The following is a 25,902-nucleotide window of genomic DNA, read 5'->3' as shown; positions in this document are numbered from 1 at the left end:
ACATAGGACTGCTTAGCGTACGCTTACTGTCGTCGAGCGCTCTCATTTGCAAACTTGGCCGTAAGCGAGTGTCGACGACGGTGCTCCGCTGGTCCCTCCTTTATTCTCTCACCTCTGCTGTCCCGGACGATTCCTCCTTGTGCTCTCGCTGTCCTGTGAGCCGCGTACGACTGCGAGTAGTCTACTTGCCATTCTTTCATCAGCCCCCCCATCACTCGCCTACGCACGGCCCAACATCTTCCGCTCACTAGCTCGGGCAGCCATGGTCCACTCAAGTCCCAACACAGAAAGCATCAGCCCCGTCATTCCTCACCATTCCCCTCTTCCCGTCCATCCACTGTCGCCCGCGTCACCAAGCAGCCAATCTGCATGGAAGTCCATATTCAGGTTAGGGAGCCAGTCGTCCAAGAAGATTGCCACCTCCTCCCTCACTCTTGACACGAGTACCATCCATACCTCTCCAAGCGCACTGACTCCACTTACTTCCGCTGCGTCTTCGATTCCTACACTTCTCGCGTCACCGGATCGACGGTCTTCGTACAATTCGTCGAACACGCTCTCCAGCGACTCTAATCCCTCTATGCCCACGCGGGCCGTGCACAGAGCACCGCCAACTCCAGACTACTTTGCACACGCACCCTCATCAGAAGTCGACCCCTCGGCGAGCACAGAGAAGTCGCGCTCAAAGAAACGGTCCGACAAACAGCGCATGCTCGGTCGCAAGGCGCCCCAGACCGCCACCTCATCACAGCTCTCGTTCATGCCCCCGACCCCGACCACGCCGTCAACCCGCGGCCCGCTCTCGCCCAAGGCGATCGGGGCGAATGCGTCGCGTTTCATCCGCCGCGTCGCGTCGGCGCCTAACGCGAAGGGGCTCTTTGCGCTCGGCGGCCGGTCGTCCCACAACGCGACGACGAAGAACGGGCTGCTCTCGCCTGGGGACACGGTGCCTCCGATGCCAGAGTCCAACTCGGAACAGGGCACGAACTCGCTCGAGACGCTCTCCTCGGCTTCGTCCCGGGGCGCGCCTTCGCGGCAGTTGCGCTCGGCGAGTTCCAACGCGGGATTCAAGACGAAGGATCGGGTTACCAACACGCAGACATCAGAGGGCCCGGGGAAGATCGCGTTTAGAAGGACGTATTCGAGCCATTCTATTAAGGTCAAGTCGGTGCGTCTCCGTCTTCACTTCTTCCGCTTTGCCGCCCCCTCAAGGAGAGATCGTGCTCCCTGTGTAGGTGGAAGTGGGTCCCGGGAGCTTCCACAAGATCAAGATGCTGGGAAGGGGCGACGTCGGGAAGGTGTACCTTGTGCGGGAGAAGAAGACAGGCAAGCTGTTCGCCATGAAAGGTGCGCCGTTCCACCACCGAGATGCACGCATCTGGCTCATCGCAGGACATAGTCCTCTCCAAGAAGGAGATGATTGAGCGGAAAAAGATCAAGCGCGCTTTGACGGAGCAGGAGATCCTCGCAACGGCAAATCATCCCTTCATCGTCACACTTTATCACTCCTTCCAGTCCGAGAACTTTCTGTACTTCTGCATGGAGTACTGCATGGGCGGCGAGTTCTTCCGAGCACTCCAATCGCGGCCAGGGAAGTGTCTTACAGAGGATGCTTCGCGGTTTTACGCTGCGGAGGTGACGGCAGCGCTTGAATACCTGCACCTTATGGGTTTTATATACCGGGATCTGAAACCTGAAAGTGCGTATTTCACCGGTGGCCTCGGCCGCTACGGGCCTGATCCCGCGACGCGTTGAGTGCTGTGCTGACACGCATATCGTCAGATATCCTACTACACCAGTCTGGACACATAATGCTATCGGATTTCGACCTGGCGAAACAAGCCAACGAGCGCGGTGGTCGGCCCGCGACTATACACACGGAGGAGAATGGGGTATGCTCCTATCTTCCATACGTTGCGTCACCGCGCTTGCTGATCCGAACTCTGTCATTCTCTGCTGCTGTCGCAGACCCCTTTAATCGATACCCGAGCATGCACAGCCGACTTCCGCACGAACTCCTTCGTTGGGACAGAGGGTGAGTGCCTTGCTTAGTGCCGCCGGCGGACCCAGAGCGGTGCACTGACGTTGTGGCGTTGTTGCTTTGTGCCGGATTAGAGTACATCGCGCCCGAGGTGATCCAGACATCTGGGCACACTTCTGCCGTGGACTGGTGGACACTAGGCATCCTCATCTATGAGATGATTGTGAGTCTGCAACCGAGCTTTGTCCCTCATTCCCACAGACTGACGCCTCGGACCTTGTTGCGCAGTACGCGACTACGCCGTTCAAGGGTGTTGAGCGCAACGACACGTTCCACAATATATTGAACCTACCCGTTCATTTCCGAGATACGCCGAAGGTGTCACAGTAAGCATGTTCCGGTCTAAGTCTGTCGCGCACCGTTCCACTAACGCTACCATGATCTCTCTATTACGTGGTTTGTCCTCGTAGCGCCTGCAAGGATGTCATCACGCGTCTGCTCGATAAGAAGGAATCGACCCGCCTAGGCAGCAAGAGCGGCGCCTCGGAGGTCAAGCAGCACAAGTGGTTCGCCAAAATCAATTGGGGTCTATTGCGAAACACGCAGCCACCGGTGAGTTCCTTCTCATCCTACGTTCGCCCTGCTCGCCAAATGTGGCAACCCTGCGCGCGCACACACGGTGATCACATGGGTCGCCGCCGCGCACATGCACGGTCTAATCAGGTTAGGTGTCGCGCTCTTGGCGGGCCGCTTTGGGACGCATGCTCCGCGAAGCTGGATTGGCTGGCCGCGCGGGGTACCAGAAGGACGAGTGATAGCCTTGCGGCTGGCGGGCTGTGTCGCGCAGCGCGGGGCGTGGTCATGTCGGAGATCGTCCGTCCACCTGGCATTTAGGATTTGCCGAAACGGGGGGATCCGTCGGGCTGCTTCCCAGGAGCATCGATCGCGATTGACGGTCGAGAGGACGAGATCCCTCGTCGTCTTCTCGTCTGTTGCGCGGGGTGCGATATGCGAATGAATCTGGGCGATGTCATCATCGTCCCTTGGACCCGGCGGCCGCCCATTAACTCTTTTGATCGTCGTTCGCAATTGACACGCACAGCCGCCGCGTCTGCGGTTGTGCTGCGGGATGCCGTATGTTCTTTTTGCGTTCTGTCTTTGTGCTGTTATGCTGTTACGAGGCCTGTGTATGCGTCTCCCGAGAAGAACTGCTTGCTGACCATCTTCTTCGTCTTCTTTCCCCCCTTCGCCGTGCTCGCACCGCCTCGCCGCATCTCCTTCCCATGATGCAATTCGGACAACAACGATCTGCTCTGCAATCATCGTCCTAATGCGCCGGCCGACTCCACCCACACAGATCGTGCCCACAGCCTCAAACGGGATCGACGCGGTGAACTTCCGCCAGATGAACGAGTCGACATCGCTCCAGCTCGAGAAGCAGAGCTCGCTGAACCCCATCAAGGGCGTCGCGGGGTCGAGCGTGCCCGGCTCCCCGGGACTAGGGGGCGAGGACGGGCTGGACCCACCGCCAAACCCGCACACCGTGGACGAGTTCAGCGCGTTCTCAAGTATGACGCTGCAATACGATGGGGAGAGCTGAAGACCGTGCGCTTCCGTGCGGGTGCGTGGTTTGGTTGGTCCGTGCCGGAGATGCCCTATACCTGCCACGCCGTCGGCTCAGTGACTTTGTGCGCGGATGCGACTGTTTCTCTTGGTCACCGGACGGGGCCACCGATCGCTCGTGCGTCTTCGTGGAGCAGAGTCGATCGGACCATGGCCACCATTACGATCATTCCCGCCGCACAGACCCGGCATCCCCGGTGTGGTTTGACACTCCCTTGATCATTCGCACCTCCTGAACGGTTCCTCCGATTCCGCACGGCTCGGGGTTAACTCTGCTGCACACACGCACCCACAACGGACCGGCTCGTCGTCATCCTGGCCCCCCTCTCTCTCTCTCTCGCATCTGCATTCTTATCGCTGACAGGACCCTGGTCTTGCTTCGTGCTGTCGATTGGTAGCTGTTATCGTTTATTGTGTATGTCTCTGTTGCTCTTATCGGTCTCTGACGCGCCTTTTCCCGTTCACCATTTTTACTCGTCGGGTAGAATGCTCGTCGTGCCTGGCGACGCGTACGTACGTTTACTGCACTTCCATCCCTCCCTGGGGTGTAGTGTGGTGCGTGGCAGCGCGTGTGTGAAGGCACGGCGGGCTTGGACGTTTCGCTTGGTTTTGGGCTCCATGATCCCCCTCCATTATTCCCCTTCCCCGCATCCAGCAACTTCACACACCCTGCGTCGTCCCCTCGTTTCGTCCCCACTCGCTGCCTCTCTCTCTGAGTCTCGTCAGAATCCTCACTGTACTATTACGCCCGCATCCGCCCACTCATGCACAGCAAAAGTCCTAGTCCAATCTGCGCTTCATTTATTCAAAGCTCACTCGTCCGTGCCAAGTCCATACCGATACCGTACACATAAATTCCGTAACCTATTATTACCCCAACTGACTCTGCTCGTTTTTACCCTGTACATCATTCCATTGCCTCGACTCCCGTCCGTACCTCGCCGCTCTTTCGCCCCCCTACCCCTACCCCTACGCACCCCACGATTCCGCACCTCACCGCACCGCACCCCGTTGACATAGACGACCACCATCTAGGTTACGACCCTCGGAGCCCGGGCACCGGTAATTTCTTTCGCATTCCTGGATAAATATTTGCCGGACGACGTGTATCAGCGGGTGGAAGCAGCAGCCAAAATGAATATCGAGAAGCGTTTCTAGCTCTGTCAGCCTCGGGGCTCGCTTGCGGGTGTACGGCAGTTGGTCAGATGGGACTTATGGTTCGTTCTCTGCCACCGTCCGCGGTGAGGCCGGTATGTGCGGCAGGCGGTGCGGGTCGACGCCCAATAATATTACTATTCTGCTGGAGCGGCTTCGCAAAGATCTGGGCTAGCGCAAGGCGAGGGCGAGTATAAGGTTGCGGCGTTGGGACGGTTGTGGGTGTTCTCCGTGCTGTGCGTATCATCGGCGTATCTTCTTCGGGGATTGTGAGGGAGAAAGGGGATGTCAGCATGGCATGGCACGGCGCCGGGACGGTGGGCGTTTCAAGGGCCAGGGGCCCACGCTCTGAGCCTCGCGGCGAGAGGCCATTCATTCATTATAATTCATTCGAGACTCGAGTGGCCGGGCGAGTGGGTGATGTCGATGATGGATGGATTGGGACTGGGGCCCTGGTGACTGCGTCTGTCAATTGACAATTGTTCAGTTGTCAATAAGGTCCGCAGTTGGAGCGCATCCGGATCCGTGCGTGCCGTGCCAGTGCCAGTGCCAGTGCCAGTGCCAGTGCCAGTGCCAGGGCCAGTGCCACCACCGCTCGGTGCGCTTTGGACGCTGGCGTGCCGGCGGGACAGAGGGCGTGGCAGGTTTGAGTGAACAGATCACCGGTCAAGAGGGCCAATCTTGGCCACAGCCTGCAGGGTCCAGGGCGCGCGGTCGGATCGTGCATGTCACTAGTAGGTAGCTAGTACTTTTGTGTATCGTACATAATTGTCTGTCAGCCCGAGGAGATGGTTTCGCGCGCGGGCACTGCATCGTGCACGGAGAATGAATGCAAAATTGAATGTTGAATTCTGGCGAGATGGGGACAGGGCGGTTGGATCTGTCGCTAGTCTGAGTGCGCAGCGCGGTGCGGTGAGAGACGAGTCATGGATAGGAGGATGCTGCGGCACCCGTGCGGGGGCTGGGAGGAGGGCGGGGACTAATTGGGCGAGAAGAGATACACGCGGAGGAGGAGGAAGAGGACTGACTGGGTGGGGGCAATGGCTTTGTGGCGCAGAAGCGCGTAGGACAGTGGACGTTACGCGACGCGTGGGCTCGTGGGCCGACCTGCGGGTGGGCATGACGCGTTGACGTCCTGCGCGCAGGCTCGGCTAAGGGACTGGCAGGGGCGTCCTGTGAGCGGGGCCGGCTGGCGGGGCGTCGGAGGCGGGCTGGCGGGTGCGTCTCGGAGTGGGCGGGCGTCGGGTGTCGGGCGTCGGGCGTCGTCGGTTCGCGGTGGTCGTCGTCGGTGGCAGCGATGAGGATGAAAGCTGTGCATAAAGGATACATTACACAGGTGATCGGGGAGAGCGGGTGCCCGGAATGGACTAGGCTGGGTGGGCAGCGTGGGAGCCCGTGAAGGTTGGGGGGGCACCCTCGAAATGGCGATCGACCAATCAGGCGGGGCAGCTGGAAGAGGTGCCGAGATGCCGCGGAGGAGGAGGCGGAGGAGGGCCGGAGGAGTTGGCCGGGCAGGGGCAGTCGCGTCTGCACGCCAGCAGCAGCAGAGGCAGCCCACAAGGAGCTCTGGCCTGCAGCGGTTGTGGGCAGGAATGGAGTCGCGTACGGCATGCGGAGAGGAAAGTGCCGAGGAGTGCGTCCGGATTTAGACGGGGATGTTCGATCAGAGGGTCTGACTGGATCCATGGCCGGTGGCTTTCTGGAAAGACGGTGACTGGGAGCGAACTCTATTCGATGCATGCGTGACAGGGCCCCCGGGGACTGCGAGGGAGATGATGACCGGTCGGTCGAGGAAACTAAGTCCACCGCTCGCGCCAGGCTGCCTTCCTTTTCTGCGGGGCAGCGAATCCATTGCTCTCGCTCTGGATCTGCCCTAAAAGTGTTGCGTTTGTCTGCCTCTTCTCTCCCATCCCTCCCTTCGGCCAAGAGAAGTCCCTCCCTCCTTCTCTCCACGCCTCGTGCCCTTCATATTCGATTCCTCCTCTCCCGCCCCGCCCGCCCCTCCTCTTCGACGTCCCCGCCCGCCATGTCGGCAGACCTCTATCCACAGTCCACCTACCAGCAGCGCACCTCCTATCCTCCGCGTTCCGACCAGCAGTACCCGTCTCTCGCAAACCCCTCCACCCTCGTCTACCCACCCACCCTCATCCAGCCCGCGTCCCAGTCCATCCCGGAGGGCCAATCAACCGACTCCCCCTCCCACTCCCCCTCCCGCGACTCCCAGTCGCCCAAGGTTGACAACGCCTCCGTCCAAAAACAAGATGGCGCGCCCCAGCAGCAGCCCGCAAAGCCTCAAGCAACCTTCCTCACAAAGCTCTACGCGTACGTGTATTCACGCGTCTTACCCCCTCCCCCTCCCCGCTCACCACCACCCAAGCCTCCTCGAGCGCCCGGAAAACCACCACATGATCCGCTGGGATCCCGCCGGCGAGCACATCATCGTCGAGCGACCAGAACAGCTCGCACTGCATGTCCTCCCCAGCGTCTACCGTCAGTCGCGTTTCGCAAGCTTCTCTCGGCAACTCAACGTAAGTCGTAAATGCCTTGACATTCCTCCTCCTCTCTTCCCTGCGACCCTGACACCCTCCGTGCCTTAGATCTACGGCTTCATGCGCAAGGTCAATCTTCGCAACGTGGACCCGGCAATCGACGACCCCGACGCGAGCACCTGGTGTATGTGCACCCTTGTCGCACGTTTTCCTCCAGTCATTGACATCCACCTACAGCGCACCCAACCCTCAACAGGCACTCGCCTCCAGAGGTTGTCGCCAACTTCAAGCGACGCGTCCCTCCTCGTCTCCCCAAGCCTCGCAAGCGGGACAATGAGGTGCCCCAGATTCCCCCGCCGCGTTCAGCGATCGGTACGGGTCCCCTCCCACTCTCTGTACCTGCAGGTGATTTATCACCGTACAAAGGTCGCGCCCGTGGCTTTTCTGCGCCGGGATCCTACACCCCTCTCAATCAGCCCGGTGCTGCAGGTTGGGGTACTAGTTATCCCCGGTCCACTCTCCCTCCATTGAACGTCCCTTCTGATCCGCCGTCGCTCTCTGCGCACGGCAGCTTGTATTCTCATTCGTCGCATACCCTCCACCCAGTTACCCCTTCCGAAGATACCCAGTCGACATCCGCGTTCGGCTCCATGTCCTACTCTAGCTCTGGGCGCGACGCGATGGTCCTCCCGTCTCCCACCTCCCAGTACCAGTACGCTGACCAGTCCAGCAATTGGTCTTTCTCTCCTGGCAGCGCCTCTACCGCGCATTCATCCGGGTCTCTGTCGAGCTTGTTGAACCCCAGCAGCAACTTGAGCAGTGGTTATTCGAGCTCGACTCGTCCCCAGCCTGCCGCCATCAACACCTACACGTCTTCCTACCCCCAGATCAGCCGCAGCCACCACAGCGCGGGTCCCGTTTCTCCCGACAGCCGACCAACGTCCGGTTACTCTGCGTCGTCGATGTCTTCTTTGCCTACCCCTTACGAGGACTCGAACGCGCACCACTTCGCGCACGACTACTCGCGTCCGGGATCAGGTCACCACCGTCCGATAAGCCCCACCGGGTCGCGGCCCCCGTCCTCGAAGTCGTACCCCAACGGCGGCGGCTCTCTGAGTATCCGGCGCGAGCGGCGACACAGTCAGGCCATGTCACCATACCCATCTCCGTACTCGGAGCACCCGTCTCAGCGTCCTTCGACGTCGCCTCACCCTGCTGAGGACCACACAGGCAGCGGCATCCCTCGCGTCCGCAGCATGATCCAGCTGCCCTCGGTCGATCCGTACAGCTTCAACCCCGCTCAGGCGGATTTTGCGTACGCCGTCGATGAGAACAACAACCACGCGAACGGCATCTACGGTGGTGTTCCCGGGGCTCGGAGCGTGCGGCCGTCGACAAGTGCGTCGTCGCTCAGCACGACGAGTTCGGCTGCCAACACGCCTGGCGCAGACGGCTACGGCAACGGCGCCGGCGAGGCGGATATCACGCGATGTGAGTGAGTCTACTTCGCTGGGTGGCGGTTCCGCTGAGATGCACGCTTCATTGTGCTGTATCTATGCGGTTTAGTCCGTGGTTGAACATGGCTGACAACCGCGATGCTCAGATTCACCCGATTACGGCTTCGTCCCGATGAACGAGCACCTGCCGCAATACGCTAAGACCGGCGAGATGTAGCCTGCTTGCCCCCGCTCGGTTTATGGTCATCTTGCTCGACATCTGCGTCGCGATTCCCCCTTGTTCCGTCTGCTGTTCCACCATCCTTGCCCTCTCCATTAGACGTCTCGGCATTCAGCTCGGATCCATTAACTATATGCGTTCTTGCTTGGCTCGGTTTCCCGGCACTCAACCCAAATTCTTCCGAACGGCACTGAACATGTTGGATGGTTACCTCAGGGAACCGGAAGGCGATCGCCCCTCAAAAGGGGATGGGCGGCTGCGACGGCGACGCTGTGGTCTCCTGCGAGGGCGTGGTATCGGTGGTGGCTACGGAACGTACGCCGCTCTACCCTGTGCCAGCCGCTGTGGAGTATCTGGCAGGATCAGATGTCGTCGCGGGTTAGATTGGCTGCTGCCTTGGCCCGCGCGGTACGCTGCTGTGCGATGCTGTTCGCATCTGTGGTGGTCCGCCAGGTGATGTGCTCGCAGCGCCTGCATATTTCTCGCGCGTCTTTCTCCCACCCTTGCTTTCTGATTTGCGCTCGGACGCTTCTGTTTGTCATTTTTTCTTCATTAGGGTGCGGACGCGCGGAGCCCGTCCTACCTCAGTTGCATAGTACTTTGCCCGGACTCCACCATCTCTCCATCCCCACATCTGTCGGCGGTCATCGTGCTGATGGGCGTCCGCGATCCCCATTCCTCGTTCCCCCGCCGTCCATACCATTGTGTTCATCGGCTGTGGCGTCCGTTCTACGTTGTCGCGCTCGTCATCGTGTCATCATCATGTCTCATAGTCTCATGCTCTGCCGCTCTTTCGCTTGCCGCTTTCATATGTACTCCATTCCGCGTTTGTGATAGCTGTATTTCTCCCTCGTCTCACCGCCTCTTACTATTCTCCGTTGGCTGGCATGCTCCGCTCTGTAACATTTTATTCTCGCGTTTCTCGCCTGCAATTCTCCCGTATATACATGCACTCTCATACAGTTCCGCACAATGCATATACCCTCCGCTCCATTTCCTTGACGGCCACCAAAGTCTGCATGGCCATTGGCGTGGACAAACTGGAAACCGAATGAACGCAGTCGAGCGTCTCGCAACCGATAGCGAATTTGTATTCCCGCGCATTCGTTCCCTCCCCCAGATCTGGTGGCGAGATTCAGCCTCTCCAGCCAATCGTTGTGCGCTCGCGGAAGCAAATGTGCACTCCGGCGTTTACCTGTTGGCGCTCACCGTTGTTAACGCTGTGACCGTGACACTGTGACGGTCGTGAGGACGCGAACGAGGCGCCCAGGGCACTGTGGACTCCGCGAGTGTAAGCTCAGCACCGACGTCCGCGATCCTCACGAGGCTAAATCTTGTCTTCTTTCTCGACCCTCTGGTCTGTGTGTCTTTGACAAACGACTCGTTACTGCGGTCGCCCCCAACGCCGTGTTCAGAAAGTCAACTTCAAGTTCACGCTCGTAACGTACAATGGACGACTCGCCCGTGCGGCGACTCGTGGAGAAATGCAAATCAAACGGTCTGTTCTTGTTTCCTTCGCGTTTCCGGAGGTTGTGTCGCCACATCTGATCACTGCTGTGACCGCTGGGCTCCCCTTTGGGCGTGTGTTGACGCGTTATTCGTCGGCTGGTTGGTGTGATTGGTTGCTGAACGGGTGGTTGTGCTGGGCAGATATTGACGCGAAGGTCGATGCAATTACGAAGCTGCAGGCCGAGTTCGAAGCGGGTTCTGAGGTGCGTAACATCGTGTTGTCCGTCATGGCGACGCGTTTCTGGGTCGTGTTGCGTACGGAGGGGCTGATTGGTGTGCATGGGTGTACGCGTCGACACGCAGATCCCGGAGCCCGACGCGCTCATCCAGGCCGTGAAGACGTGTCTCCGTACGCCTAACCAACATCTAACCACCGCCACGCTGAACGCACTTCCCCCGCTCATCCCGCTGCTTGTTGTACGCCCCCCCGCCCAAATCCCGCTCCCGTCATCGTCGACTTCCCCCGCTGCTTCTACGTCCTCCGTGTCCTCGTCGTCTCCGATCGACGCATATGCGCTCCGACAGGTCCTCACTCAGCTCATGCCAGCGGGAGGTGGCGTCATCGATCGGCTGGGCGACAGCCGAGAGCGCGCAAGAGAGAAGGCGAGGGAGACGTTGGTCGTGATGGGCGGGTTCGCGTTCCGAGGCGGGAGCACGGGCTCGCAAATGAACAAGTCGAGGGAGGGGAAGGGCCCGGAGACGCCGCTGCAGCTCTTTGAGCGGTTCCTGCGCGAGGGCGGGCTGATGAGCAAGGTCTGGCGGGCCAGGGAACAGGTGAGTGTCCCGTTTGCCGTCTCCGTGTGCTGTTGTTGCTGGGGAAGACCGCGGAGCTGAGGCGCATGTGCGGACATAGTCGATCCTCGTGCTCGTGCACATCCGTCGGACACACCACTTGTTTCCGATTCGGCCGTACCTCCCCCACCTGATCGACGCGCTCGAAGACACGGATGGCAATGTGCGGGAGTGCGCGCGGCAGTCCGTCGTCGAGCTCTTCACCGGCCCGGGAGTCACAGACATGGCGCGGGCGGACCTCAAGAAGGAGCTCACCAAGAAGGGCGTACGGAAGACGATCGTCGATGGTGTTCTTTCGAAGGTCCTTGCAGGCGGAGGTTCGAGCACGCCGGGAACGATGAGCGAAGCAGGGTCTGAGAACGGCGACATCGCAGCAGCCGCTAAGGAGTATGTTCCCCCGAGCCTCGCCCTGCTGAACAAGCGTCCTGGTCCCACCGTTACCGGCACGGCACCCAGCAGCAGCACCTCGCGGTCACGTATAGCAAGTCAGGGTAGCCGCGAGATTCCAAGGCCTGCCAGTCGCGCGGCTGCAATGTCGCCAACCGGAGAGGGCCCTTCCGCCGCCGCCGGTGGCGGCTCTGACGTCAAACCGGTCTATGTGAGCAGCCACTTTTCTGATATTTTCTGAACATGGAGGTGACCGGAGGGCGGTATTCGTCCTGTGCGATAGATCGCTTCAAGCCGTGATCTCGAAAACGAGTTCGCTTCGATGCTTCGGCCGTTCGAGGTAAGCACCTACAGCGGTGGCTCAAACTCATGCTATCTTCGCCGCAAGGGCCAGCTAACGATGTTCCGTGCATTGCAGGGTAGGGAGTCGGAGCACAATTGGGCCGACCGTGAACGAGCAATCCAGAGGGTCCGCGGTATGCTCAAAGGCGACGTGCACGAACGGTATGCAGAGATGTTCCTGCACGGCTTGAAGAATGGATTTATGGAGGCCTCGCTGAAAACGGTGAGCCCCGTTCCATCCGAAACGCCATCGGACAGCGAGCATTCATTGATCACTGACACTCCCAATATGAAATCACCGCACTAACAGCTGGCCAGCCTTCGGACGACGGTTTCCACGAACACCTGCGCCCTGTATACCGAGCTCTCTATCGCCCTTGGCACCGCTCTGGACCCATTTTGCGACCTTCTCTATACCAATCTTCTCCGGATGGCGAACCTTACCAAGAAGATTACGGCACAAATCTCGCAGGCAACTGTCACCACCCTGATTCAGAATACGTCCGCACAGCCTAAGACCATCATTCCCCTCCTCTGGAACACCCTCCAGGACAAAGCTATCAATACGCGTCAGTACGCTATTGGTCACGTGAAAACGTACCTCGAAGTACACGGTGCGCGCTCTATGCATGCGATTGAGGCCACAAGCGGCATCGATCTTTTAGAGAAGATCGTCAAGAAGGCGCTGGGCGACGCGAATGCGGGCGTACGAGATAACGCGCGGCAGATGTTTTGGATATTCCAGGGGATCTGGCCTGAACGTGGGGCTGCGATCCTGCAGTCCCTTGATTCGACGTCGCGCAAGCAGCTGGAGAAAGCGTGCCCGAACCCTGATGCGCTCGTATCCATCCCTAGCGCTGGCTCGCCGCCGAAAGCGAAGAAGAGCAGTGTTGCGGCCGCGATCGCTGCTAGTCGAGCCAAAGCGAAGGCTATCGCGACTGCGCCGCCCTCCCTGAGGCACCAGGCGACCTCTACCTCGCATACGATACGCGCGACGTCACCGCCCACCAGGCGGCCTACCTCTCCTTCGTTCTCCACGAGCAGCTCAACGGGTGCAATCCGCGCCGCATCCCCTGTTTCCCGTGGATCGCCGCCCAGGTCAAGAATTGTCTCTGGAGGGACGCTCTCTCGGTCGACAAGTGCCGGCGTGGTCTCGAATTCCAGCACAACTGCGCGGAGTCCTCCAAGACAGCCACAGCCCCCGTCCCCTCCAGCGGCAGATCAGTCGTTCCGGCGACGTCTCTCGTCTCCTCTCACGACCCTGAATCCGTTACCACCCGCCTCGAATACTACATTCCGCAAAGCCGTTGAGACGGCTTTGCCCGCGTCTCCGCCTGGATCTGTTGCGAACTTCACTTCCCCTACACCCCGGCCACAGAGAGTTGGACAGGCGGCTGCAGTGCCCGTACAACGCGACTCGCTCTCTATAGCGGGCCTGCACCAGTTCGCTGGGAACGATGAAGAGTCACTCCTGCTGGCAACGAACATCCCTGTGCCTGAGGATAGCGATTCTGACATGGACATGGATTTGGACGAGTCCGTGAACCTGATCTCGTTCTCGACACCGTACGAGCGGTACCCGCCCGTGCCGAGATCCACTTCGCAGGCGAACTTGTTCTCACCCGTCTCGACGACATCGAAGCAGCCGTTCTCCAATGCGCTGTCGACAGGGACGAGCTCGCCCCCGGCTGGCATTGCGCAGCCACTTGTGGAGGACGCGATGCGCGCCCGGGCGGAGCAGGCCGAAAGCGCCGCAGAGCGGCTACTGGAATTGGTTGAGCCTGAAGAGGACAACGCACATCCGTCGCCTATTCCAGCAGCCCTGCTCCTGCGGAACGGGCAGAGTCAGGGTGGCAAGGTCAAACCTAGAGTCGGCGGTGGGAGCACTGTACCCACGCTGCCTCGGACGCCTGTAAGCAACAAGCGCAACGCGGCGATAATGCAGCAGGCGGCGCTCTTTCAAGATAGCCCGGCTTCCAATGGCAAGTCGACATCTCTGTTCGCGATGGTTGACGGCCGCGACAGCGCCGGGCAGTGGTGGGCCAAGAGGATGGCTTGTAAGTCTGTCCCATGATGCAGTGTAGGTGGACACTTTCTGATTGTGTATGCTGATGATGCTCCTCTGTTCGCGCCGCCAGTGCTCAAGCTGCCAACCCCACATGAGGACATCCGGACCCCTGATAGGGAGGAAACCCTGAAGACATACATTGCGCCGCTGGAGGAAGGTTCGGCGGATGTCCCCGTGCTCAAGAAGCTGGCCCGGTTGTGCATGCAGAATCCTGTCCATGAGCCGCTCTCACCTATCAGCCCGGCTTTCTCCGTGCCTCTCACACCGTCCCCACTCGACGGCTTTGCGCGGCAGTTGTCCCCAAGTAAGTCCGAGTATTGGAGACAGGACAAGCTGTTCGATCAATTGTTCAACGCGCTGGTGGAGTTCTTGGACCCTCGAAAGGTGCGTGTATGCGTTGCTGCGGAACCTGGGGTCAATGGCTGATAGGACGCGTTCTCATGCATTCAATTAGAATGCCGAAGAACTCGAGTACGGCTTGATCGTCTTGTGGGAAATGCTGGAGAACCAGGCGCCGCTGCTCGAAGGGCGTGAGGCTGATATTTTCAGCGTGCTTCTGCAAATCAGATATTGCGCCCAAATGAACGTACGTGCTGGTGCTGTCTGTTTGGGTTCAGTCCCGCGGCCGCGGTGCGACGGTACTTACGTCTTCGCAGGTCATGCAAGCGACTAACTTGTTCCGAGATACACTCACGAGCCGCATTGAACCCGTGTATGGTCTGACGACCCTGCATGCGGCTCTTCGCGTGTTCTGGGATGCGCCAGTACCCCCGTCGGCGACCACGGAGATTAGGGATGGAACCTATGCGTTCGGTCTGATAGCGCTTGGAAAGTTCTTCCTGCGTCTCCCCGCGGAAGTTTTGGAAGAGGAATTGCCTCGACTACGGTCCACGCTCATATCGGTGCGTTACATCTCCTCCTCTCCTGGCCAACGTGCCACTCCCAGCACCAGCTGATCGTCTCCACACACCCATCCCTCTCATGTCCTATAGGCGTTGACGTTCACGGCGGGAGGTAGCTCCTTGGCAGTGCGTGAGGCTGCCACGGCAGCCACCATCGCTGCCCAGATGATCTTGCGAGATGAGACGCACCTCTTCACGCTTCTCGATGGCCTGCCTGACGAGAAGAAGAATTTCCTCGCGTACATGTTCGACAAGCACGGCGCCCGGGGTCCCGCCCTCGCATCCGGACCGTCAATGGACCACTTGGAGCGGGAGATGCGGCGGATCGACGGACGCGTGAGCACTCCGCGCCGCGGCTAAGCTATGAGTGCGACTCCTACAGTTATTAGTAGATTACATTGACGTTCTTGGTATTCAGAGGAGTCTCATTGCCCATCTGTTAGCAGGTCATTGATACCCGCACTATTGTAGTCATACCTTCAGTTCTCCTTCCACGCTTCACTTTGAGCTATATCTTCGATGTCTGTACCCCAATATGAATCATGCGATAATTAATGTACATGCGAGAGGATGTCCGCTGTCCATACTGAACCATGTTGGTCTGTCAATCATGAGAGTCCTAGAAATGAAACATAGAAGGCGTGTCGCCTGACTGGAGACGGGTCAGTGGTCCATTACCGTCTCATACAAGCTGGATGCGCGAATTACTCACTTCGCTCCGTCGTAAACGATGTTCCTCCGCCTACAGCCGTTTCTTCGCGACGACTTCCGCCAACTGCCTCCTACAGCGCGCTAGCTCCTCCAAGTCTTCGGCCATCTCCCGAAGTCGGCGAGCGTGTTCCTCTTCCTCCGACGCCTGATCCGAGAGTAGGGTGACGAACTCTTCCTGCAGTCCATTGAACGAAGAGGTCGGATGCAACGACGAGGCACCGTGTCCAGAGCGAGAACCCGTCGCCGATCGAGGGGAATCGCAGTCTGCAAGGTCAAGACGCCGCTCCCAAGGCGAGAAGTCTCCGATCGTGAGCTGTTTGTCTTTGGCCTGTGCCGAGTCGTCCTTCATATCAGGGCCCAGGGAGGGAAGAAGCCGCAATGAGGTAGCGACGAAACTCCCAGCAGCCTGAGAACGCGCCAGGGCTTGATTCTGCAACCTCAGGTCGGGGCTGGGCGCGGGCTCGCGGGGCGGAGACAACGGCGGAAGTAAACCGACCACCCCCTTCGCGGACTCCGTACACTCCGTGTCCACGTTCCTGGATCTCAAGCCTTGCAGCTCGTCTAGGACACGCTGGAAATTCCGGACCACCCCAGATGCTAGATGGTTGTGCATGAGGAGCCGCGGATCAGACGGACGACAGAGGCCTGGCCGGAGATACGGTGACGACTCTGAGGGCATACCCTCGCCTGCTGCGGTCCGAGTGACTAGAGGGCTGCAAGGGGAGGCGCGGAGGCTAGAGGATATCACATCCGGGAAGGGGTCATGGTGAGGACGGGCGTGAGAGGATCTGCGAGGTTCCGCATCTGGATCGGGAGAGGTGGTGGCAAGACGTGTACCAGGAGCCTGCGTAGACGGAGAAGACTCGGCTTCGAATCCCGGACGCGAAGGGAACGCTGCGGAAGGGAGCTCGGTACTTTGTGGAGGAGAGGGTGGCAGGCTGTGAGACGTGAGGTACGGGATTGGGTCCGAGGGCTGAAACGGGGTGACCTCCGCCGCCGATTGCAATGACAACGGAGATACGAGTTCTAGTGGCACGAAAGCGTTCTGCGTTGTAAACATCGTGCCTCCAGCCTCTCGCGACGAGTCCGATGATAGTAGGGTGTCGGTGAACTGCCCCGAAAAGTCAGGAGTGGACATTCGAAGTGATGGTGTGCTCAGAAGGGTCTTCAGCACGCTCGGGCTAGCCTTCGGGAAGAGTTTCTGACGAATGGGCGTCAGGAGATAGTCGTTCTTGCTGACAATGTCGCCAGGGTTCCAAGATCCGCCGCAGAACGAACCCGTCGCGTTCGGACTGTTGTTAAATGAGTGTCTTTCCTGCTTCCTGAGCGGCGAGCACCAGGAGACATCTAGATCCAGAGTATCCACAAGCGCCTGCATTTTCTCTTGTTCTAGTGAAACGATGGCGGCGAGTGACACGAGTAAACTCTCGCGAGGCGGATCATCCCGTGGTACGGTGGTTGGCTGACGGAGGGGCTCGTAACGGCGGAACTTGCCACGAGACCTCTTCGGAAGGCTTGTGTATGCGTCTTGAGTACAATCCTCGTACATGCTGATCTTCTGAGTCCAAGGATTGGAGAGGATGACAATGCGAGAAACGCTACGCACGTCGAGGAGCGGTTCCAAGAGACTAGAGCGTTCATCCGTGGCGCCGCCACAGCGAGCACAGCCACTTGGCCTCAGCCTCTATTCGAACCACCACGCCGATTCTCCACGATCCAACTTGATCTCGGGTTTGCGCACGAATATTCTCATTTTGGAGTGCTGTCACAGGATATGCTGTTTGTGCAAGGGCAGAGATAGTCACAATCATGGTACATCGAATACTACGGAGCCACCAGCGTCGGTCTCAACGGGTGTGGGATAGGAGGCCCCTTCGGTCACTCAGGAGGCGGGCGGAATATCCTCCTTAACAAGTCTCTCAGGAGGCTCCCGGCGTTGGCATTGGCTTTTGGAAAAAATCTTTTTATGCTTCTTGGAGTATTCCGCCAAGGCGTGCTCGCTCGGGAAGACTCGGACGGGCTGGTCCAGATCGCGTCGCTCGACGAAGTCGACAAGGTTGACGTGCGTGCCCTTCACAATCTGACAACAGAACAGTAAACGCGGTAATTCTTGCTTGTCTTGCACTTCCTACCTTGCGACACTGTTTGATGCTGTCAGGGATAGGGTCAACACCCAGTGCGGCGCACAGGCTCTGCCAGGCGCTCAGGTCTCCTGCGCTCCTGCCGTACATAGTGTTGAATTGCAAGACCATAGCGTCGTGGATGTCATCCCATTCAGCCTTGCGACGAACAGGATCGTTGTTCCACCCCTTTACCCGCAAGAGGCGACGAAATTCCTTTAGGAATGGTGCGTCAAGCTGGTAGTCGAACTCGGGGTACTGGGCGAAGTACGCGTGTATATGGTTGAGTTCAGGCTCTGTCTATGGATAGTCAGGCTTGGTTAGGTTGTGACACCATGGCATAAAGCCAAAAGGACTAGCCATTCCGCCGCCAAACGCCGTTACGTGGGGGGCAAGCAAGCACGGGTGGATGTCGCGGGTAGGATATTCTGCTCGGTGAATATCTCTGTGGGACGCGAGAGGACGCCTTGCAAAGCTCGACGCGGTGCCACGGTGGAGGGCAGTGGCTACTAACGTCTCCCTTAGATCACCTTAGTACTTATTCACGATCCACGCCTCGTGTTCACCGTGGACGCCTTGCACACAACACATGGGCAACGGCATGTCCGTCTAGCTTCAACTGCCAGTACAAATTTTGCAATATGCCGGGCAGCTACTCTGTGTGCTGCGGTAGAGTGGTCACGCACAGCCCTCGTAAACGCCGGTAACGATGTCTTCGACGAGGGTGTCGATTGGACCAGGACTACGATGTCCTGACCACCGAGCCAGTCGTTCCCGTCCTCCCATCAGTGTTGCCGTAGTATGGCAGATTCAATTTGCCACCCACGCAGTGCAACTGTACTGGTAATACACACTAGCAATTCAAACTCTTCCTCGCCAAATGCTTCGTTGTGGTTCGCCCAATACCTATCAATGATACCTATTTATATGTCTGAGCAAACGACTGAGCAAACTCGAGGCTTTGGCAGCCTCCCGACTGTAATACTTCTCCGTCTTATGGGTGTACCTGCTGAGATCGACCTCGGATAGGAAGGTCGGAACAGGTTGGCTGGGATCTCGCCGGATGAAGTCGACTAGATTGACATGGGTACGCCGGGTGACCAGCTGCAGGACTAGATGAACATCTGGAGGATGCGAAGTGACGAATGCTTACTCTTTGACATCCGGCTAGAGTTTTCGGTATACGCTTCACTCCCAACGCGTTGCAAAGTCGTTGCCACGCTCGGAGGTCGTCCTCATGTCTCCCATACATCCGGGAGAATTGCTCGACCATAGCCTCCTGCAGCTTGCCCCTCGCTTGTTTCTCCTCCTTCTCGTCCCAATTCTCGTGCTCCTTCAGTCTTTTGAACTCCTCAAGGAACGGGGCAGTTGGTCGGTAGTTGAACGCCCGGTACCTGGCGAAGAACAGGTCGATAAAGTCCCTCTTGCGCTTAGGTGCTTTGATCGCCTGAGTGACCTTCTTGACCGCCTTCGCGGTTTGAACAGGTCTGGCGGCCTGAATGGCGGGGTGACTAGCGACCTTTGACTGATACACTCATTAACTACGATCCATTGGCTGGGCCGTGGTGAACTACGAACCTTGGCTTTGGTCGACGTCGACTTGGCTCTGTAGAGGACTGCAGACCTATTGCTCTGAGCTATTGGCCAAGGCAACGGAATACGGAGGTTGAAACACATGGTGATCATGACGCTGCACGAAGATGGAGTAGTTGGTGGGAACAGCACAACACAGGACGAACCTTGTCCTCGAGCCACATGGTCATATCCGCCTCATGTCCGCCTTACGCCCTGCTCAGAACCATGCCTATAACACGCGGAGTAGCAAGTAAGGGTCTGACAACATGAAGAAGGGACAGGGACAAAAAAAGTGTGCTGCGGTAGCTTCCTTTACGTCCTCGAGCCTGTTCGGCGCTCCGCCTCTACTTGTTCGCAAACGGATGACTATAGCAGGACTACCGTTCAGGCGATCCTTCTGTATCTGACCATGTCAGGACAACAAGACAATATGAGCCAAAGCGAATCACTTTACCGCTAGATTTTTCTGGGGTCACGGTGCACGGTACGCGGTGTCCAGAGGAGCACGACATACAACTGCAACGACATACAGCTGTTACGTTCAGAGACCTCGGCCATCATTCATCAGACTCCAACACAATGACAACATCACGACGTCGTACGCCTGCCTCGTCCTCGTCCTCTTCCCCTACCCTTTCCCTTCACCTTCATTCCACGCTCCGGCCGTGGGTTCAAGGTATGGCGCAACAGATACTCCAGCAAACTCTTCTCCGCAACCTCATCGCTCGGGAAGAATTTCCCTTTTTCTCGAGTGTACTCACTTAACGCAACTTCAGTCGGGAACCTGATCGGCGCAGTCCCGAGGAAAGGGGCGTCGAGGAGGTCGCAGATGTTGATGTGAGAAGTTACGACAGCCTGCGAATGGTTGTTAGAGGGCAAGTGTAATCAACACGAGACAAAACACCCACCCGGCGACATTTCTCCAGGTCGCTCGGGACTGGATCGATCTGGATGATCTCACACAACTTCTGCCAGGAGGCGAGGTCCTCGGCGTTGGTACCGAAGGTGTCGTTGAACTGCAGGACCATGGCGCGGCGCATGGCATCGCGGGCCTCTTCTCGTTCATCGCTATCGCGGTCCCATCCGTAGTAGTCCAACATACGATAGAGCTCGTCAATGAAGGAGGCGTCGGGGTCGTAGTCGAACTCTGGATACTGGCCAAAGAACTTGACGATGTAATCGGGGACCGGCCGTCGGCGGGTAACGACCTTCACTGCGTTGTCCCTCTTCATCTTCCAAGTAGCTTGGTTCAAGAAGCAGACGAGCCGGAGGAGGTGACCAGATACGTACCTTGGTCCGTACCGGCGAATCCGGGACGTGTTCAAAGCGACAATTATCGCCGAACTTGCATGTTCCCTTCTCTGCGAACTGATAGCAGATGGCGTCTCAGGGCAGAGGACGGCGACCTCGATGCAACTAAAGCAAGACGGTAAGGACTATATATACCCCATTACCACGCGGCTTACGAGCGATCCGCTTGTGAGAAACTCTAACTCTAAACAGGTGTCAAGACTGCTCTGTAGCGCTGAGAAGTAAGTGAAGTAGATATGGGCTCACGTACTTGTGACCTTTTCGGTAAACAGCGGGATGTACGCCTACCTCGGAGATATATGCGCTGTGCTTGACTGGACGTTCTTCACAACGAAGGTCGGATTCCCAGGTCTGCATGCATTAAGTGTAACACGTGGCGTACAACGGCAAATGACACGGTCGCACAACCTATATAACCCTGCGTCATGGGATGAGCCCTGGTATGTGCAAAGAGGCAAGACGAAATATACATACCAACTGCCATGGAGCGCAACGCAACACCCTAGGAAGGTAGTAGTGTGGGATTAGTGGTATCTGCGGACCATCATCAGTCAACAGCAAGATGTGTGAATATATGCGTTATAACGCACCTAAAATACAGCATCAGCACAGGACCGTGAACCCGCTCACGACTCCTGAGTTTTATGTGGCGGCTCCTCTCGCTCCTCAGCATGCGGGTCTGGCTCCAAGGGCAACGACGCTTGCCGCTCCTTCGTCTTCGCCCGCCGCTCCTCTTCCCGTTTCGCCTCAATCTCCGCCTGAGTGCGGAACATGACCGTGTCGCGCCAAACCTCCTTCGGTATGTCCACGCGCTGCTCGACGTCTCGCATGAAGACATCCTTGCCCGCCCACACGCGTCGGCCGAGCCGCTCCTTCACACGCTGAGTGTCCCGCCCAATGACGTCGACGACGTGCTGCTCAAACTCTTCGAGCTCTTCGAGGTCTCGTCGGAGTAGGAGCAGGTGGCGGTCGATGTCCAACTTCTTCGGCTCCTTTGGGGGCGGAACCAGGGGGGCGTCGAGGTCGACCGCAAAGGGCGAGGACGAATCCGACTCTGGAGTGTTCAAAGGTTGGCGGAGGGACGAGGAGGGGCTGAAGAACGAGGAGAACTGAGACGTCGACGAGGCAGCTGGAAGGTCCTCGCCGAGGTCGCCACTCAGGTCGTCCTCAACGTTGCGAACAGCTCGGTAGACTCCAGACTCAATCCAACGTGCGCGGATAGTCTCGTAGAACTTGAGATCGAACTGTTTCCACCGGATTGCACGCCTGACCTTGATATGAACCCAGCGGAGAAGCTCCATGTTCTTGTGACGGTTCGCGACCGAGAGCACTGGGAGGAAGAGTCCACGGGTGATCGAGAGATGGGGAGAAGGGATGTCTTCTGGTGACCTCTGGCGTGTCCATTCACGGAGCTGCCGGCCCTGATTTCGCTCTTGTTCTATAGCGCAAAGGAGGTAGTGTCGAGCCAGCACGGGATGGCCTGCCTTCGCTACCCACTTTAGCAACAGGTGGTATGACGTCGTGTTCGGCTCTACGTGCGGGGGCTTGTACGGGGCAACTTGAGGGTTGGAGACTCCGAAGTCGTCGTCGTCGTCATCGTTGAACGCAGAGTTGGAGGCAGAGGCAGGTAATGGAGTGGTGATGACCTCGAAAGTCTGCACGAGCTTCGAGACGTCACCGGCGCGTCCGAGGTAGTCAAGAGCGGTGTTGAACGAGGCGAGGGTGAACGGGAGGGGCGTGGGGATCTGCATAGGCAAACTCGCTTGACCCTCGGTGCTGCTTGACGCCTCGCGCGACTGGGCCCAGTATTCCAGCGGTGACCGGTCGGGGTACGCCAGGTCGACACCATACGCGTGTCGCAGGAGAGTGGTGAAACCATCCATGTTCATCGTCTCCTTCAATATCCGGAACGCGAGGTCGACGTTGTAGGATGCATACTGAACACCATTGGAAGACATCTCGCGGAGAATGTCAAGACAGTGCTCTGTCACTTCCTCCACCAGCGCGGGCCGGTATAGATGCCACATTGGCAGGGTCAAGCGATGACACATGGCCTGGAGACAGAGAGCGTACGTCCGGGGTTCCTTCACCAATCCTACGCGCCCAATCTCCCGCAGCACCATCATCGAGCCTTTGTAGTTTCCAACCGCGGCGAACAATTCCAAGACGCAGTGATAGTCCTCCAGCGCGGGCGTGTCCCCAGCTGCACGTATGTTGCGGATCACCCTCTGGAAGCGCGACTCGAACAGCTGGTCCTCCGTGTACCTCTGTCCCTCCGCCATCTTCCGAGCGAACACAGCACGCACATGCACCGCGGGTGGTGCGCATTTCCGGAGTACGGACTGGTGGATCTCCAGTGGAACCTTGGCCGACCCGAAGAATTCCAGGAGCTCGACGTAGCTTCCCCAGACGCGGTTGTGGTTCGGTGTTTTCAAAGACAGAAGGTTCTTGATATCCTCCACCTTTCTCCTGCGAATGACGTCTAGAGGGCTTTCGTCGGAGTGGGAAGACGAGCTGGAAGAAGCCGTCGAGAACTCGGCGTTCGGGACTGCTAGCGCAGCACGGCAGGAAGGTGTCGTATGTACATGTCGGACATGAGGGATTCTGCTGGTACTTGCAAGTCGAAAATTGCGTACGCAGCGATGCGCCATGCGAATAAAGAGGACCCAGAGAGCAGAGCAGGCGGAGAACACGTCCGACGACCAGCAGCTTTCCGGTGACGAGCTTGAATTTTTGCCACGTGACTCTTTCTCCCCAATCAGGAAATCAGCCTGAGGAAGACGCCTGAAGACGCCGGTGAGGTCGAGACGTTACCAGACGAACGCATCACCGGTCGAGGAGAACACAAGCTGCCCATGTCATGAATACAGGAGCAGTGAAAAAGGTCCTTCGCTTATGTCTTTTTCTTCAGGCTCCCGGCTAACAGTGCTGTTCAGTACCTCGAGCCAGAGTCACCATGGGCTTGCAAATGCGGGTACATTCAGACTTTGATTTCGGTATATCGATGACATTTTCTTTTCATCTTCCTGTGGGGGGTTTATAAGACAGGGTGCTTCGACCAACGACACCCGGAGGCAGACAAGCGGTCGAGATCTGAGTTCGGCGTTCGCGGAGATGGCGAAGAGACGCTCAATATACGGCCATACCAAGAAAGGAAATCTGTGGGTCCAGCTTTACCACTCCCTTGTGTCTCGGCGGTCGCCACGCGCTTTCTCCTCTTGTTAGCCACGTCACCTATCCTGACGAAACCACCCCTGCGTCTCCTCACGCGCAACACGCAGCCGCAGCGTGCCCTCAGCTAGCACGGACCCTCGTATGTCATCTCGACCATCGACAATGAATGTGCCTAAGGCTTAGCTCGAGACAATACTGAACATGCGGCGCCGTTCACACATTATCTTCTGTCATCAAAACCCCGCTCCGTTATAGCATGCAACTCGCTAGACCACCTTTGGTATGTTCTCATACCGGATTGCCCCCACGCGCCCGGACTTAACGTCTCCCCACTGGAGGACGTAAACAAGTCGGCTGCTAGCACACACACTCGTCCGGCGGCCCCTTTGTGGGGACGAATGCCGTAAAGAAGATCTCTCCAGGCTTGTCTCGTCTTGTGCTCACACCTCGTACTCTATAGTTGTTGGCGATTCGAGGGGAACGGGGCAGACAAAAGTTGTATGAAGGTGAGATCATTTCGTGAAGAGCGAGTCCATTACAGGGTCCATGGGAGTCACTACGGTGCGCTGACGCACGTGTTGCCACTAGTGCGCCGCGCGGATGGCGGCCTTGTTATCTCTTCCAGGGAGATGTTCCGCCCCAGCATACCGTATGCAGATGCCGTAAAAGTCATTCCAGGTGACTGTCTGACAATTAACCAAGCCGTTAGGGCACGCAGTACGTTGAACTCCTTCACCCTAGTTCACCTGCGACTTTCATCTGACCGGGCGGAACCTGTCTGACGGTAGTCTGGGCGCACGGAGAACATCGCGTCATTACCTCTCGCATCGCTCATTCCGCTTAGGAGGTGAGCACGCGAGTTCATCGATGTCGAAGCATCGCTTATGTCCATTCTGCCGCGACGCTTTGTGTCTGGATGATGAAACAGCATCTTATGAGCGACTTCTGCTCTCACCAGGGTGGTCGTAAGTCTCGCATGACACTCTGCCGAGATATTCACGCATCTACTGACCCTATTCAAACCAAGATAGATTCCGTCGAATGTCGCATACATTCCCAGGCATCTTGCATCATCGCTCGTGGCGGGCGCTTCGGATTTACCCTGTAACGACGCTCGTCGCTGAGATCTCTACGAGTGGTCCTGAATGCGCCCTCGAAGTCGAATCCAGTAGTCGTCGGTTCTCATGAGTGTGCCTCGACGACAGTTCATGGGAAGCCCCGACTGAGCCTCCACCTTGCGGAGTTCGCGGACTTTCGGACCGACCCGCTCTCTCGTTCTTAACTGATCGTCGACGCCTCAATTGGTTCCAGTCCGGTCGGTGTTATTCCGTCTGAGTCCTGAGCTCAAGTTGACAGGTCGCCGCATATGGAGCACACTGTTACCAGCCGTACGCATATGTCAGTGCGTCGATAAGTCGGGAATTCTAGCTGACATGACAATAGATTGCACGATATGTCAAGCGACCATACGCCTGACGAGCCACATGCACATGCATACAAGTGCCGGCATCCTTGCATCTCAACAGCCCAGGGCCAGTGCCAGGTGCAATGTCGGTCAACTCGCGGAGTGACATTTCGGGGATTCCGGACGGCAATGTATGCTCCTCTCCCAAGCTTCTTCGGATCCAGGCACATGGCGATCGGTCATGGCCACCTCTCCAGCATCGTCCCCACTGCCCCTTGGTACAGAAGGCTGGGAAGCGCGACTAGTCTTCCCTTGTCGCTCGCTCCGCGGCGGTGCGTCCTCAACTGCCCTTGTGAGATGACCGCCCGCCCCATTTGTTGGTTTACAGTCCACGAGGCGGGCCACCGCACAACGTACAACACATCTGGCTGTCCCCTTGTGTGCATTTGTGCCCCGCCTCGCGGGTTGTTCCGCGCCAACTCGCACTCTATAGCAGAAAGAGCGAGCTGATCTGAGGGGCGCGTTCGGAAAACTTCTGGGGTGCGGGTGTGTAATGAAAACCTTGTCATCCTCCCTTCTGAGCCGCCGCCCCCAGATCTGTATGATCTCTGCTGCATTGCCTGCATCTGTGCCCGTGTCCGCGCTCGCTTCTGGGCTCTGTCACGGTGTGCGCGTGCATCC

General features: G+C 58.1%; 10 protein-coding genes across 10 annotated transcripts; 5 read left to right on the top strand and 5 right to left on the bottom strand.

Annotated features, from left to right (window-relative positions):
- Positions 1–760: 760 nt before the first annotated feature.
- On the top strand, positions 761–3,931 carry L226DRAFT_581984 (Pkinase-domain-containing protein; the record flags this gene model as incomplete). The annotated part of the gene is made up of 10 exons (XM_067685545.1): positions 761–1,014; positions 1,054–1,168; positions 1,236–1,347; positions 1,400–1,699; positions 1,783–1,892; positions 1,969–2,035; positions 2,116–2,204; positions 2,270–2,367; positions 2,452–2,593; positions 3,339–3,931. The coding sequence occupies 10 exons, from the start codon at positions 761–763 to the stop codon at positions 3,579–3,581; spliced, it is 1,530 nt and encodes a 509-aa protein (XP_067534985.1). The 3' UTR covers positions 3,582–3,931.
- L226DRAFT_73556 (uncharacterized protein) lies at positions 3,843–4,838 on the top strand. Its single transcript, XM_067687205.1, has one exon. It carries the CDS (start codon positions 4,022–4,024, stop codon positions 4,622–4,624), a length of 603 nt encoding a protein of 200 aa, XP_067534984.1. The 5' UTR covers positions 3,843–4,021; the 3' UTR covers positions 4,625–4,838.
- On the bottom strand, positions 4,715–5,312 carry L226DRAFT_73629 (uncharacterized protein). Its single transcript, XM_067687207.1, has one exon. The coding sequence runs from the start codon at positions 5,133–5,135 to the stop codon at positions 4,806–4,808; it is 330 nt and encodes a 109-aa protein (XP_067534983.1). The 5' UTR covers positions 5,136–5,312; the 3' UTR covers positions 4,715–4,805.
- Positions 5,313–6,041, bottom strand: L226DRAFT_73628 (uncharacterized protein). Its single transcript, XM_067687206.1, has one exon. The coding sequence runs from the start codon at positions 5,878–5,880 to the stop codon at positions 5,491–5,493; it is 390 nt and encodes a 129-aa protein (XP_067534982.1). The 5' UTR covers positions 5,881–6,041; the 3' UTR covers positions 5,313–5,490.
- Positions 6,042–6,785: 744 nt separating this feature from the next.
- L226DRAFT_463814 (uncharacterized protein) lies at positions 6,786–8,747 on the top strand (the record flags this gene model as incomplete). Its single annotated transcript, XM_067675816.1, has 5 exons — positions 6,786–7,007; positions 7,050–7,081; positions 7,137–7,287; positions 7,357–7,432; positions 7,486–8,747. 5 exons carry the CDS (start codon positions 6,786–6,788, stop codon positions 8,745–8,747), a joined length of 1,743 nt encoding a protein of 580 aa, XP_067534981.1.
- A 1,489-nt stretch (positions 8,748–10,236) lies between these two features.
- On the top strand, positions 10,237–15,512 carry L226DRAFT_535286 (uncharacterized protein). The gene is made up of 11 exons (XM_067680873.1): positions 10,237–10,423; positions 10,576–10,637; positions 10,738–11,208; positions 11,288–11,824; positions 11,897–11,953; positions 12,032–12,178; positions 12,266–14,012; positions 14,094–14,407; positions 14,478–14,609; positions 14,680–14,925; positions 15,016–15,512. The coding sequence occupies exons 1-11, from the start codon at positions 10,375–10,377 to the stop codon at positions 15,283–15,285; spliced, it is 4,032 nt and encodes a 1,343-aa protein (XP_067534980.1). The 5' UTR covers positions 10,237–10,374; the 3' UTR covers positions 15,286–15,512.
- On the bottom strand, positions 15,389–17,181 carry L226DRAFT_73401 (uncharacterized protein). Its single transcript, XM_067687203.1, has 2 exons — positions 15,638–17,181; positions 15,389–15,577 (listed from the first exon to the last, which is right to left on the bottom strand). The coding sequence occupies exon 1, from the start codon at positions 17,012–17,014 to the stop codon at positions 15,668–15,670; it is 1,347 nt and encodes a 448-aa protein (XP_067534979.1). The 5' UTR covers positions 17,015–17,181; the 3' UTR covers positions 15,389–15,577; positions 15,638–15,667.
- Positions 17,182–17,518: 337 nt separating this feature from the next.
- L226DRAFT_571306 (uncharacterized protein) lies at positions 17,519–20,563 on the bottom strand (the record flags this gene model as incomplete). The annotated part of the gene is made up of 7 exons (XM_067684534.1): positions 17,519–17,716; positions 17,769–18,052; positions 18,710–18,860; positions 18,910–19,281; positions 19,335–19,372; positions 20,093–20,186; positions 20,240–20,563. The coding sequence occupies 7 exons, from the start codon at positions 20,561–20,563 to the stop codon at positions 17,519–17,521; spliced, it is 1,461 nt and encodes a 486-aa protein (XP_067534978.1).
- A 349-nt stretch (positions 20,564–20,912) lies between these two features.
- Positions 20,913–23,437, bottom strand: L226DRAFT_508777 (uncharacterized protein). The gene is made up of 3 exons (XM_067678189.1): positions 21,233–23,437; positions 21,117–21,176; positions 20,913–21,060 (listed from the first exon to the last, which is right to left on the bottom strand). Exon 1 carries the CDS (start codon positions 23,291–23,293, stop codon positions 21,269–21,271), a length of 2,025 nt encoding a protein of 674 aa, XP_067534977.1. The 5' UTR covers positions 23,294–23,437; the 3' UTR covers positions 20,913–21,060; positions 21,117–21,176; positions 21,233–21,268.
- Positions 23,438–25,026: 1,589 nt separating this feature from the next.
- On the top strand, positions 25,027–25,868 carry L226DRAFT_73305 (uncharacterized protein). The gene is made up of 2 exons (XM_067687202.1): positions 25,027–25,214; positions 25,260–25,868. The coding sequence occupies exons 1-2, from the start codon at positions 25,183–25,185 to the stop codon at positions 25,729–25,731; spliced, it is 504 nt and encodes a 167-aa protein (XP_067534976.1). The 5' UTR covers positions 25,027–25,182; the 3' UTR covers positions 25,732–25,868.
- Positions 25,869–25,902: the final 34 nt, after the last annotated feature.

Source organism: Lentinus tigrinus (genome assembly GCF_003813185.1).
Source record: "Lentinus tigrinus ALCF2SS1-7 unplaced genomic scaffold L226scaffold_13, whole genome shotgun sequence".
Taxonomy (NCBI): Eukaryota; Fungi; Basidiomycota; class Agaricomycetes; order Polyporales; family Polyporaceae; genus Lentinus; species Lentinus tigrinus.
The sequence above is the reverse complement of the archived record's forward strand: the minus strand, read 5'-3'. Positions and strand labels throughout refer to the sequence as shown.